At 34.5% G+C, this 13,709-nt stretch overlaps 1 protein-coding gene across 1 annotated transcript; it reads right to left on the reverse strand.

Moving 5' to 3' along the window:
• Positions 1-723: 723 nt before the first annotated feature.
• On the reverse strand, positions 724-10,595 carry LOC109159594 (2-isopropylmalate synthase A-like). Its single transcript, XM_019307704.1, has 12 exons — positions 9,857-10,595; positions 9,008-9,221; positions 8,851-8,931; positions 7,533-7,625; positions 7,354-7,440; positions 3,860-3,960; positions 3,193-3,226; positions 3,014-3,088; positions 1,896-1,979; positions 1,658-1,792; positions 1,304-1,443; positions 724-1,168 (listed from the first exon to the last, which is right to left on the reverse strand). Exons 1-12 carry the CDS (start codon positions 10,543-10,545, stop codon positions 1,039-1,041), a joined length of 1,863 nt encoding a protein of 620 aa, XP_019163249.1. The 5' UTR covers positions 10,546-10,595; the 3' UTR covers positions 724-1,038.
• Positions 10,596-13,709: the final 3,114 nt, after the last annotated feature.

Consider the following 13,709-nt stretch of genomic DNA (forward strand, 5'->3'; position numbering starts at 1 on the left):
CACCCGACTCACCATGTATATATAATATATAATAGTAAAATAAGTAGTATTAGTATATAGTTAATTATAAAAGTTTCAATAACTTTAGTAACTTTTTACTATTTTTATATCTAAACTACTAAGTTTATTTTTAAAAATTAACAATTTAATTATTATATTTGAATAATTCTATTATTTTATGTTTTAGTATAACTAATTAATTTTATTATTTTATTATGTATAAGTAATTTCAATATTATTTTTTGAAAAAATAATAAGATGATAAATGGTGGATACCCGTAGTGACACCCGCACTCAGTGAGATAAGGGTTAGTTTTGAAAAAGTCCACCCGATGCGGATTGAGGGTGGGTGGAGAACATATAAGGTGGGTCGGGTGATGGATGTAGTCATCCCTAAGTATTACACTATTTAATTAGAATTAGACTTTGTAAATACCACAATTTCATTAATAAGTATTACAAATTTACAATATGTATCAATAGTAAGAATAATCATTCTACTCTAAATAATATCACAATCTCACATAAAAACATTACTTATATATTTCAAATTTAAAAAAAAAAAAAAAAAAAAAAAAAAAAAAAAAAAAAAAAGATTAATACTTGTAGAAACGGACCAGGTTTGGTACTTGTAAAATCCCAGCCCACCTCACGAATGAAGATCTGTGTGACATTCTCATAAGAATTTTTGCATTAATCAAATTGATAATAAAGAATTAGAAGTAATCAAAAATGAAGTGAATTTGGGTTGATAATTATGGAAGACAAATCGGGTGGGAGCAAGATCACTGGAATCGTATTTCAAACCCTTGTCCAAGATTGTATACTTGCTTTGTCTACCATCCAAAAAAGTAAAGCACACAACAAAATCTTTCAACTAAATTGTAACCCCCAAAAAAATTCAAATAAAGTATCTCAGCCACCCAGCTAGCTAGCTAGCTAGTAGCTATGCTCCTAACAAGACAGTTTTGTCTTTATTTTCACCACAACACCACAGTTGATATTTATTGCCTCTTGTTTGCAAGCTTGGGAATTTGCTTAGATGACAACAGTACCTTGGGTTTTGTTATATCTTGAAACTAGGTTTTGGAAACCTAACAGCTTGTTCAATGCACCAACATATGCTCGAACACTGGAGATTACAACATCCATAGCTGCTCCGGTTCCACTACCACAACAAAGAAGATTATTGTAACTATTCAGCCCAATGGCAACAAATTAGTATTAGTATTAATATCAAACAACTTCAAGAGATCAAAATGGAAAGAAAACGAGGTTACTGTAAAAAGAAAGCTTGTCATACTTAAATGAACGGTTTGCACTCCCTCCGGTTGAACCATGGATTGATGCTTGGTCCTCGCGAATCAAAACTCTAGTGCTGGCTATGGCATCAATACCTTCTGTAACTGCATTCATGGAGTACTCAAGGAGAGTTACAGGCACCTGCATTCCAGAACAGTTCGATTAAGGCTGTTAGTCTCGTAATTTGAAAACCTCAAGGCAGTGAAATGCTAATTGCTATGTTAAGTCTTATAATAGGAATTAGGTGAACGCAATGGCCTTGAGATCAGCAAACCTTATCTCAAAACAAACCATAGCACACACAGCTCACAAGTAAGTATCTGTGTTCACGAAAAATCAAGTTTCCATTTCAAACCTTTGTAACTAGATCAACTGCCTTATAAGCCGCATCTACAGGACCAGTTCCAACAGAACAAGCAACATGCTCTTCACCGTCAGCATCAATGAGCTTAACAGTCGCAGTAGAAAGACCAAGACTGCCACAAGTTACCTGTGCATTGTGAATTACATCCTTATAATTGACCTAAATGCCGATCCACAATAATAAAATAAGATGGAAAATAGAACTTCCTCAAAAGTATAGAGATATCAACCTGTACATCTCCAAGTCTCCAAAACACTTGTGGCTGGAAAACTTCATCTGATACTAGTGCAATTAGGTCATCATCTGTCACTTTCTGAAAAACAAAATGTACATCAAATGTGTCGAAACACCTACAGTATCACTGAGCATTATTTTTATGATTAAAGAACAGTGAAGGAACTGGAAAGCTAACACATGAAGCCTTTCAAACTGACAGAAGAAAGTCTGCTAAGGCAGAAGGAAAATATTAGATATAACTATATAAGCTGAGAAAACACAAGGACCCAGTAATCAATGTGTACTCTTAACATTTCTATATACAAAATTCATACAATCACTTTCCACTGATAATATCATTAGCCTTTTAGCTCAATGTTCAAATCATTTCGACACTTCATAGTAAAACATTTGTTGCAAAAGGAAAAATATTAGAAATATAAGGGCCCAGCAATCAACGTGGACTTTAACATTTCTAGATACAACATTCAGATAATCTCCTTCCTCTGATAGTATCATTAGCCTGAAGCATTATGACACTTCATTGTAAAACATTGGTTTTGAGCCTATCCTTAATCTTATCTGATGTCTTATGCCCAAATGATCACTTCATATCATTTAGAAAACAAATTAAACGTTGTGTGGGGAGTAGATTACTTTCAGCTTATTCAAGATTTTCTCAGGCTATAAGTACATAAACAATCACTTTGAATGTGCTAGGATAGGCTTATGAAAACTGAAAAGAGTCATGGCTTCTAGAAAGCTGTAGAGAGCCTATTTCGTACAGCTTATTTGAAAAGCACTTATTTAAGGGTCTTAGCCAATTTAAGAGGGATACTTCTAGCAACTATTTATTACCCTCTTTTACTTTTCCTACCTTCAATAGAACATTGCACTGCATCTTCAGGTAGTTACAAGAGCAGATTTTCCAACTGTATAGTGCTTCTCTATATAATGACACTAAATAAAGCTTTCAATAGAGCAAGTGATGCCAAGGTCGTCACTCGTCATAGTCTAGTAGCATAGGCCTTAGACTCTATAACAAGAGATCTTAGGTTGAATCCCCATTCCCCTCAAATGAACCCAAATAAATAAATAATAGAGCAATAGATATCAATGATGTTAATTCACCTTTTTCCTTTCAGCAACAGATTTAAAACGCCAAAAGAGGTCCTCTAATTCCTTTCCTTCAATCTCATAACCTAGCTGCAACACAAAGGAAAAGTAGAACTTGACAGACACTAGCAAACAAATGGAAACACATTAATATTTCCAACATGGTCAAAAACAAGGTAAGAGATTCAATCTACCTCCAGCATTTTGGCTTGCAAAGCATGGCGCCCACTGCACAATCACTCAATAGGTTAATAGATGCAATGCAATTTAATATCTAGAAGAAAATAGATGCAGTGCTATACAGCCACCAAGGGTTGATATTAGGAAATTAAAAAAGCTGAATCAAACTGCCCTTCGTGAAACCACAAAAAAAAAAAAAAAAAAAAAAAAAAAAAAATCCAAACAATAAGAGGCCATTTGGCATTTACCCACCCCAATTAAATTTCTAGAGAAGTAATTATAGGGAATGTGTTTGCTAGGAAAATGAATAAGACCCCCCCCCCCCCCCCCCCCCCTAACTTGGATTTACTTCTCTTGATTTCAAAGAATCGCAGTCCTAGTTGACCCAGACTTTCCCAAGTCAAAGCATGCATAAAACATGGTAATAACTTTCCCACCTTTTAAATTGTCAAAATTTTCGTAGCTACCAAATGACCTATAAGGTGTATAATAAGTCATTATTTGGAAAGAACACAAATCAAATTTCATGCACCTATTGTCAGTGAAAATAATTTTTCTAAGTATAACGGAAATTTCAAGGCTAGACAAGGTCATTGTGGACAATTAGAACTTAAAAGTTAAAAGAGAAAGCCCCAGACCATAATGTGGATAAAAGCATTTGATGGAGAAAAGAAAGAATACCTGAGTTTTCCAAGGACAATACCAGATTCATTAGCCCGGAAAAGCCCAATATCCTCTGGAGATATTATCTCATATGTATCTTTGTGCTTTAGCATTCCGTCCTAGATAGAAGCAGGCAAATTAAGGCAATAGATCCAGCCATGAGCAAGGGGGAAGGGAAATATAGTAGAGTAATAGTGTGGGGAATGGTTACACACAGCACATTCATGTTGACATATTTTACTATTTGTTGAAAATATGAACACATCAATATGATTGATCTAAAATGGCACCTGTTCTAAAAAAAAAAGATCTAAAATGGCACACTTCTGACACACCATAGATGGTATAACTTGTAGCTTGTGCTCTAACCTCTGCAGGTGGGGGAATTTGGTGAATGACAAGATAATGCACACAACATCATTAAATATTGATACACAGTTCAATATGTGTATTTTTTTAAAAAATGCATTTTATGTTCAGTATTTTGGTAATGTTATAAATATAAGTCATGGTGCAACTCTTCTTTGGTGATTAGGAAGTTCATATCAATATTATTTGGTTTCCTCTAGTCCTCTCTGAATCAAGACTCAATACTCTAGACAATGTTAGTTGAGAACAAAATCATTATATAAACAAGTTACCAAAATAAATAAATATGCGTGTCTAGAGAGAGAGAAAGAGGGAGAGGGGCACACAAACATGAGAATTTGTTCTCAAGAGAAAACTAAGAACCAATTCTAACGGCTCTAAAACAAGGGGAAAGGAAAAAACATAGTGACGTTTTGGTAATTATCTCTAACTTTAAAGTGCACTACACAATACTACAGAGTGCATTTTGCAAAGTGCACTTAGTTACAACATAAATTGAAACACTACAGGGTGCACTTTCGCATAACACTGGATACACTCTATAGTAGTTGTCAAGTGCACTTTAAAGTTCATGTTATTTACCAAAATGTTATCGTGTTTTTTCCATCTCCTTGTTTTTGAGCTTACAGCTGGGATTGGTTCTTCCTTTACTCCTACAAAAAAATTCTCATATGATCCTATATATATATATATATATATATATATATATAGAACAAATTGCACTTTTGGTCCTGTGAGTATTAGGGTACTGACAATTTGAGTACGTGACTTTCAAAACTCCCAATTTAGACCTTTAACTATGCAAAAATTGGCAGATTTGGTCCTCCGGGCCAAATTGCCGGCCAATTTTGGCCGGAAAAACATAAATTGGTTCGAATTTATTTGTGTTGAGGGCAAAACCGTCATTTCACTCCCTTCTCTTTCACCATGATCACGGACATGACACCACCGCATTCTTCCGCCACCTCTGAACCAATTCCCGCCGCGCCTACGCCGGAGGACGAGGACATGGCTCGCTGCCTTATGCTCCTCTCCCAAGGCGGAGGAGTCTCGCGTCATCCTCCTGCCATCCCCAAGTCGCTGCTGTACAAGGAGGAGGAGAGCGGCGGCGGGAGCAAATTCTGCAGCAAGAAATATATAGAGACGACCACCGTGGGCGGCGGGGGAGGGGTGAAAGTGGGGATGTATGTCTACGAATGTAAAACGTGTGGCCGCACGTTTCCGACGTTTCAAGCGCTAGGCGGCCACCGGACCAGCCACACCAAGGAGAAGCCACCGTTGACGACGGTGGAAACCGCCGCCGTGAAGAGGCCGCTGTCCTTGTACGATGAAGAAGACATTAATCCTTATCCGTTCAACAAGACCCCTAAAATCTCTCCCCCTTTCTCTTCCCTCCATTTCTACGATTCCGCCAAGTCCTCCCCCAGGATTCACGAGTGCTCCTACTGCGGCGCCGAATTCTCGTCCGGCCAGGCGTTGGGCGGCCACATGAGACGCCACCGTAACTCCACCGCCGCCGCCGCCGCCTCGCAGTTGAGCCCGAGCTCTTCCAGCTTCGAGAAAAGGGTACTCCAAAAGGAAGAAAATAATGGGAAAGGTTTGAATTTGGATCTCAACCTCCTCCCCGCCGGAGAAGATAATCAAGATCATCGTCGTGCTAGGGAGCCAATCGTGAAATGACGATTTTGCCCTCAACACAAATAAATTCGAACCAATTTATGTTTTTCCGGCCAAAATTGGCCGGCAATTTGGCCCGGAGGACCAAATCTGCCAATTTTTGCATAGTTAAAGGTCTAAATTGGGAGTTTTGAAAGTCACGTACTCAAATTGTCAGTACCCTAATACTCACAGGACCAAAAGTGCAATTTGTTCTATATATATATATATATATATATATATATATATATATATATATATATATATATATATATATATATATATATATATATATATAGGGGCATGCTCAGGTGAGAACAAAAGAATTGAGAATCAATCGCAAGTCATCCACGTGTATAGATTTAATGGATCATTTGTAATTAAAAAAAAAAAAAAAAAAAAAAAAAAAAAAAAAAAAAAAAGTGCAGTGGCATTTGCATAAATACCTCGAACTTTGGCGCATTTAACGTGCTAAAAATGCAAAAAGTAAGTAAAATCACTTAAAAGTGCAACCATTTTCACTTAATAGTGCAAGTAATTTACCTTTTTAACATTGATGCACCTAATGATAACGTCTTTCACATTGGTGCACTTAATGATAACGTTTGGTGCAACTAATGATAACATTAGGTGCACTTAATATTGATGCTCAGTGTACATTATTTGTTGCATTTTTAATACATTTTACTTGCACTTTTAATACATTTTACTTGCACTATATGAAACTGTTACTTGCACTTTTAACACAATTTACTTGCACTTCAAAGTTCAATTATTTACAAAAATGACACCGCGTTTATTAAAAAATATAAAAAATAAATAAATAAAAAACAATGTTTCTGAACTGTTAGATCTGGACATGTGGACGGTTGCAATTGATTCTAAGTTCTCTCCTGGGCAGTTGGTTCTCACCTTATCCGTCTCCTATATAATATATATATACATATATAATGACATGTACAAATGAACTGATTACCAAGTCAATGCAAAACAATCGTATCAATCATAGAAAACACATTTGCAATACAGGTACATAATATTTATTGGAAACTACCCAATGAATCAACTAGGAAGTGAAAGACAGATTCCAAGGGCTCAGTTTTGAGCTTAGGTTTTCTGTAACTATTTATTCATAACCTTTTATGCTCCTAGTTAATAACTAAATGGTTATCAATTATTTATTGTCTTCTTTTTTCTTCAGGCCTTTGGAATAGTAATATAAGTTTCAACTGTTGCATAACTTGTCAAATCATTTCGCAAAAGCACTATTATATATTCTTCTTTTTCTTTTCTGAGATGACTTACTATTTAGTATTTTAATATATCTTCCATTTATTGATTCTCTTTAAAAAAAAATTGATATAAATTGAACTAGTATTTATAGTAGCAAGGAAATATTGCATACGCACAGCAAGCGGAACGGAAATGTGCTATGGACAATGTTGAGCAAACCATGTACTGATTTTATGGTTGATAATACAACTTACCTGATGAATACCACTTTCATGAGCAAAAGCATTAGCCCCAACAATGGCCTTATGTGGCTGCACATGTAGGCCAGTATATTCCTCTACCTGAACAGCAAACAGTCATCAACCAAAACCAAGATGGGAAACAAATGTGATTTTTAGTTTTATAATTAGTTAAGACATTATATGTTTAATACCATCTTGCTTGCCATGATAATCTGTTGTGTATTTATCCCTGTATAAAGGCCACCTAACACTTGCTCGCCACGACATTTCAAAGCCATTACAACCTATGTACAGAAAAATCACAACTGTCAGCGAAAAGAACAGAATCCTAAAGTTTTCTAGAATAATCAAAGAGAAAGAATAAGCAGATAATGCCTAAGAATCATGATACAAACAAGTTAACATTTTTACCATCATAAAGAATAGAGGACAATACCCAAACAAAAAATAGATAAAATAAAAATTGACCTAACCAGGAATATTTTTGCAATTAATTTTGTCACAGCTTAAAAAGTAGCATCAGAATAACCCTATTCCATATTCATAAATCCTAATGCTGAATAACATAAAAAAAATGCTTGGGAGTTAACTCAGAAAAGAATATCTAGTAACTAATGTCTGCACATCACAGGTCAGTGAGTCAATCATTAGAAATAGCTCATGTAAGTAGGAAGACCCTGATCATCCTTCATTTCCATAAATTGCCATGAATATTACAGAGAATATCCAGCAGACTCTCAGCCACGTAGAGAGAGAACCAGCAAGAAAACATCCACGGAGAAGAGAGGTTGGGTGTTTAGACTGCCAAAACTAATGACAGTAACATTTTTATTTTTGAGGGGAGGGGGTGGGTGGGGGCAAATAAATGTTTTTTCTAAATAAAAATAAATGTAGGCTTGTATTGCATCACAAATGAAGAATCAAATTACATTTTTTGTTCATTTCTTGTTGGAATTCAGGCATTCAGCCAACATCATCCTGTGTTACTATTGGTAAAGTAAAATAGACAAAATACTAAATAGTGGTTCAGATTCATATCAAGAATACAAAATTGTTAACTTGTAACTTATACAAAAAAAAAATGAAAAATAAGAAATTGTTAAACTGTACTATGTAGGAAAAAAATAGCAAATATGACATTTTTTTTACTTAAACTGTTTTTAAGTTAGCATGAATAATTACAAATGTAACAACCAAAGTGGAAATAATTGCAAAGTGTTTCTTGTAATAGTTATTAATTAGTGCTAGTGTAAGGGTCCTCATAAATCCACAAAATTTCGGCTTCCAACTACTAACCCAAATGATTTTTAGAAACCAAGAAAGGTTTGTAAGCAAGGATCTGACTATTCATATATGTGCAAACACTGACACGAGTCCAGCCAAATAGTTGGTTTTATGGTCAATGGAAAGGAATGTTGACCAGTAAGATGTACAATTGATGACTCTTTCTTCCATTGTCTGATAATGTCTTGGATCTCCAATAAAGAGACCAAGGATAATATTACCTACCTCCTCCAGTGAAGCATTTCCAGCTCTCTCACCAATGCCATTGATGGTCACTTCTAACTGTCTTGCACCTGCACATGCTCCCTGAAAAATGAGCACCAATGTTATTGCAAACTGAACCTGCTGATATATAATTGAACTTAAGAAAAAGGCTACATACAGCTAAGGTGTTGGCAGTTGAAAGTCCTAGATCATTTTGGCAGTGTGTTGAAATGATAACATTTTCAATTCCAGGGGTGTTGGCTTTTATATCAGCAATCAGCTGTCCAAATTCATTGGGAATGGTATATCCAACAGTGTCTGGGATATTAAGGGTTGTTGCTCCTGCTTTGATAACTTCTCCTAGTATTTGATAAAGAAACTCCCTGTCAGATCTGAAAGGAATAGGAATAGAAGGTTAAGTAAACAAAATGCATAATAATTAAGAGTAATAAATAAGAAAAATAAGAATACTCTTGAGAAGACTACCTGTGTTTAACATGAATGAAGCTGTTAGCAAAAAGGGCTTGCAGAGGTAAGAGGCAAAGAGCAGGGCGAATTTGTAAACTTTTGAAATTATAAAATTTGCCCAGCATTTGTTGCTTTTTAGGAAAAAAAGTGGTTTGTACTTACAATTGCTTTTGATATTATTATCATGAGATTAGCTAAGAATGCATACCAAACATTTATCTAGATCTCAAAGGTGAACAATGTACATTTGCCATGGAATCAGGAAACATGCAATATCATATCACTAAATGCAAGTAAAAGCATATCAGGGGAGATAAATTGTTTGGTGTTTCAGTTGCAACTCATGGCCATTTGGGAACAAAAAACAATCAAGGAAGATGACCTTAATCTAGTGAAACATCTCATCAATTCATGTGTTGTAAACTTTTATGTGTATAACAAATTCACAACATTTGAAATCTCATCTCATTTATTATAAAATAAAATGCAAAAAATGGATTATAAATAAATGATGTACTGAAAATGCAAAAGCACTAATAAGAAAAAAAAATAATTTAACCTGCCGGCATCTTCAGGGCTAAATTCGACGTCCGAGCAACCCAGGCTCCTGGCATATGCAACCATGCTAGTGGCCTTCTCCACCACTTGTTCCCTGGACATTTTGAGCTTGTAGTTCATGTGGATCTCACTGGTAGCGATGAAGGTGTGGATCCTGGGCTTCTTGGCATGCTTTACAGCCTCCCAGGCCTTGTCTATGTCTCTCTTATTGCACCTGGCGAGGCCGCATATGACGGGCACGTGATCGCCCTCCCCACGGCCGACCTCCTCGGCAATCAGTCTAACAGCCTCGAGGTCTGCCTCGGAGGAAGCGGGAAATCCGGCCTCAATGATGTCGACGCCGAGCCTGGCGAGCTGGCGGGCAACCGCGAGCTTCTCCTTGGTGGTCATGGTGGCCCCGGGGGACTGCTCGCCGTCGCGGAGAGTGGTGTCGAAAATGCGAACATAGTTGGGATCGAGGATTCGGTTCGGGATGTATTCCGGCCGGCGCGCTGGAGGAGAAGACTCGCAGCGGACGGCGGCGGCGGAGAAGGATTGAAATGAGGGCCGCCTTGATGCGCCGCTAATTGAGAACCTAAGCTGCTTCGAGAAACTAGTGGCGATAGTGTGAATGGGAAGGTATTTGCATGTGTATTTGGATTCCGGTGGGGTGATTACCGGAGGGTTTGGGCTTGCGCGCAGACACGCCATTGTTGACGGCGAGCTGGAACTCTTCAATATTTATAGTGGTTCAATAAAAAACTACTAGTACAAATGTGGGGTTCAGGGTTTTATAAATGTTTAATTCCATTTGCTCTAACACGTAACTGGACAAAAATAATCATTTTCCAGTACTATGTGACACAACATTAGTAACTAACATTGTAATATGCCTGGTTTGATGGCATTATTGTTGGCTTGTTGTTTTTTATAAGATCTCAAGTTTGAAACTCATCCCAATTAGTGTACTAAAAAATAAAAAATAAAAAATTAACACTACATAGTTTGACTTTTATATATTTAGTTAGGTATGTATTTACATAACATAACAAATTAAAATTAAATTTTGTATGGTCAATATAGTCTCTAATTATTTATATATTTAAATAAACTTATAAACGATCTTTACATAATTAAATTATATATTTTATATATTTTATAATTTCAATTAGGAATAAGGTTTAAATTGGTCACTGAACGTAACCTGAAAATACAATTAGACCATTGAACCAAAAAAAAAAAAAAAAAAAAAAAAAAGTGCAACTAGGCCACTGAACACTCCAAAAACGTGCAATTAGGTTACTAAACACTCCAAATGTATGTAATTTCACCTGATAGTATGTTACCATCATTTTTAGCAAGTTACGTGCTTATGTGGCAGCTGAGTTTGTATTTTAAATAACTTTTAAATATTTTTGTAATAATTTTTAATAATAAATTTTTAAAAATTTCAAAAAAAATAAAATAAAAATAAAATGACGGGGTGGCCGGCAGCCACTCCGTCTTTTTTTTTTTAATAAATATATTATTACAATTTATTATTAAAAATTATTTAAAATGCCAACTCAACTGTCACGTAAGCAGGTAACCTGCTAAAATTAATGATAACCTGCTATCAGGTGAAATTGCATGCATTTGGAGTGTTCAGTGGTCTAATTGCACTCTTTTTTCGTTCAGTGGTCTAATTGCATTTTCAGGTTACGTTCAGTGATCAATTTGAACCTTATTCCTTCCAACTATATGAATAATAATTAAAGAAATTTTATTTATAAATCAAAAAATTTAGTTTTAAATTTTATATTTCATTTTATGATTCTATAATTTAAGGCTTTTTGGCCCCTGAATTATTTTACTTTTGTAAATTTAGTCCTTCTTAATTGATTTGGACAAATTTAATCCTTCAATTATCAATAGTGTGTCACATTTAGTCCTTAGAGTTATATAATTTCAAATTCTATTAATAAGGTCTTTTTTATGAGGATATATTTGTCAATTAGTCTACTATTAATGCTTCATTCTCTCACTTAACGCCGATCTTTAGAGAAATGAAAATAAAAACTTCAATTTGAAACTTGAAATTAAAAATGGTTCAGTGGCGCCTCCCTTAGCAAAATGCTAAATAACTCGTGTGCGAGATACTCTGTGAGGATTACGAACCGCTTCACCTTGCCGGATTTCTCCACGCACTGCAGTACTGCATCGCCAGGCACCCCTTCAGGACCGTCGTGTTGGCAGCATTGGAGCATCCAAAAAGTAGAAAAGAAAAAAGAACAAAAGCGAAAATAACAGCATTAGGCTATTTACAAAGATGCAGAAGTGCTTCTCCATTAGAATTTGAATTTAGTATTAGTTCAATGAAGCTATTGTTTCTCATATTTTGTGAACACCAGCTGAATTATATAATGAAGGAGTAGTGACCAATAGTGATATATGTGCTTCTTTTATTTGTATTTAAATTTCATGTAGATAGAGATTGTCAAGGAAGAAAACAGAAAATTTATTAAAAAAGAATTTATTTTTTTTTAATCATATCGGGAGGGGGACTCCGGGGAAGGGGTGGTTAACCACCATCCCTAACACTAGCCAAATTGACTTATTAATTAAAGAAGAATTTATGTAATGAAGATGGCATTAAGGAGAGGGAAAGTAAAGGACAAATATAACTTCATGAAAAATGACCTATTAATAGAATTTGCAATAGGGATTAAATGTGTCACACTATAGATAATTGAAGGATTAAATTTGTTCAAATCAATTGAGAGGGACTAAATTTACAAAAGTAAAATAATTGAGGGGCCAAAAGCATCGTTTTTCCTATAATTTATTATATGTGCGCATAATATATATATATATATATATATATATATATATATATATATATATATATATTAATATGTAGTTAGGAAAATTTTATAATATAATTTCCTTGTTTATAATTTATATTGCTATATTTATAATTAAGAAATTTATATTTTCATAGCATACAAAATACTATAACAGGGTGCTTGGTTGGAGGGATAAAATTAGGTGAGAAAAGAATTGCAATTTTATGAGAGATAAATAATGTGAGAATAAAGTGGTAATTTAAATTTCAATGTTTGGTTTACTTGAATAGAATTACTGAAAATTCCAATTCCAATGTTTGGAGATAAATATGAATTAAAAGGAATAAGTGTATAAAGTACAAAATGTCCATACTTATTAATATTAACTAGTATTTTACGCGCATTGCGCGATTGGGATAATGCCCAATGTTTCTTTAAAAAAAAATACTTTAAAGTATATCAATGCAAGATTATATTATATTGGAATTGTTCATGCATAGATAATTGAATGTTGAATTTGCGTATTTAAATAGGTAATTCTAAGTTTACAGATGCAAGATAATATAGTCAAGATTGATTATAATTGTCAATAAAATAATTGTATAGGTATGGTTGAAACCAAATACGGGACATAAGGGAGAACAAATAAAAAATTATGGCATATAATATTAAATATATATTAATATTGAAGAGCTAACTGCGGATTGCCAAACAAGGACATTGCGAGGTAGTTTCCCACTTCAATTTGTTGTGTGATTTGAATATCCTTTTTTGTCAATAAATCCCCCAAGTAGTTAATATGGTTGGCTTAATTTTTTTTTTTTTTAAACAATTATTTATTATTATTATTATTATTATTATTATTATTATTATTATTATTATTATTATTATTATTATTATTATTATTAAATATATATATACCCTTAGGTCATTTTACATGTTAATCTAAACAGCTAATTTTTTCAAATATCTTTTTTACCAACCGTTGATATAATTCGCTGGTCAAATCCACTACCGCTAACTGCTAATTATCAAACAAGGACATTGCGA

The sequence above is a fragment of the Ipomoea nil genome, unplaced genomic scaffold, assembly GCF_001879475.1.
Source record: "Ipomoea nil cultivar Tokyo-kokei standard unplaced genomic scaffold, Asagao_1.1 scaffold2833, whole genome shotgun sequence".
NCBI classification, from domain to species: domain Eukaryota; kingdom Viridiplantae; phylum Streptophyta; class Magnoliopsida; order Solanales; family Convolvulaceae; genus Ipomoea; species Ipomoea nil.

Bases quoted from the DNA above. Each gene is read 5' to 3' on its own strand.
- LOC109159594 (XM_019307704.1), bottom strand. From the start codon at position 10,545: ATGGCGTGTCTGCGCGCAAGCCCAAACCCTCCGGTAATCACCCCACCG. The intron at 7,626-8,850 runs GTAGGTAATATT...TTCTGTACATAG, and splicing joins GAAATGCTTCACTGGAGGAG to GTTGTAATGGCTTTGAAATG. The intron at 1,793-1,895 runs GTTGATATCTCT...CACAATGCACAG, and splicing joins GGAGACTTGGAGATGTACAG to GTAACTTGTGGCAGTCTTGG.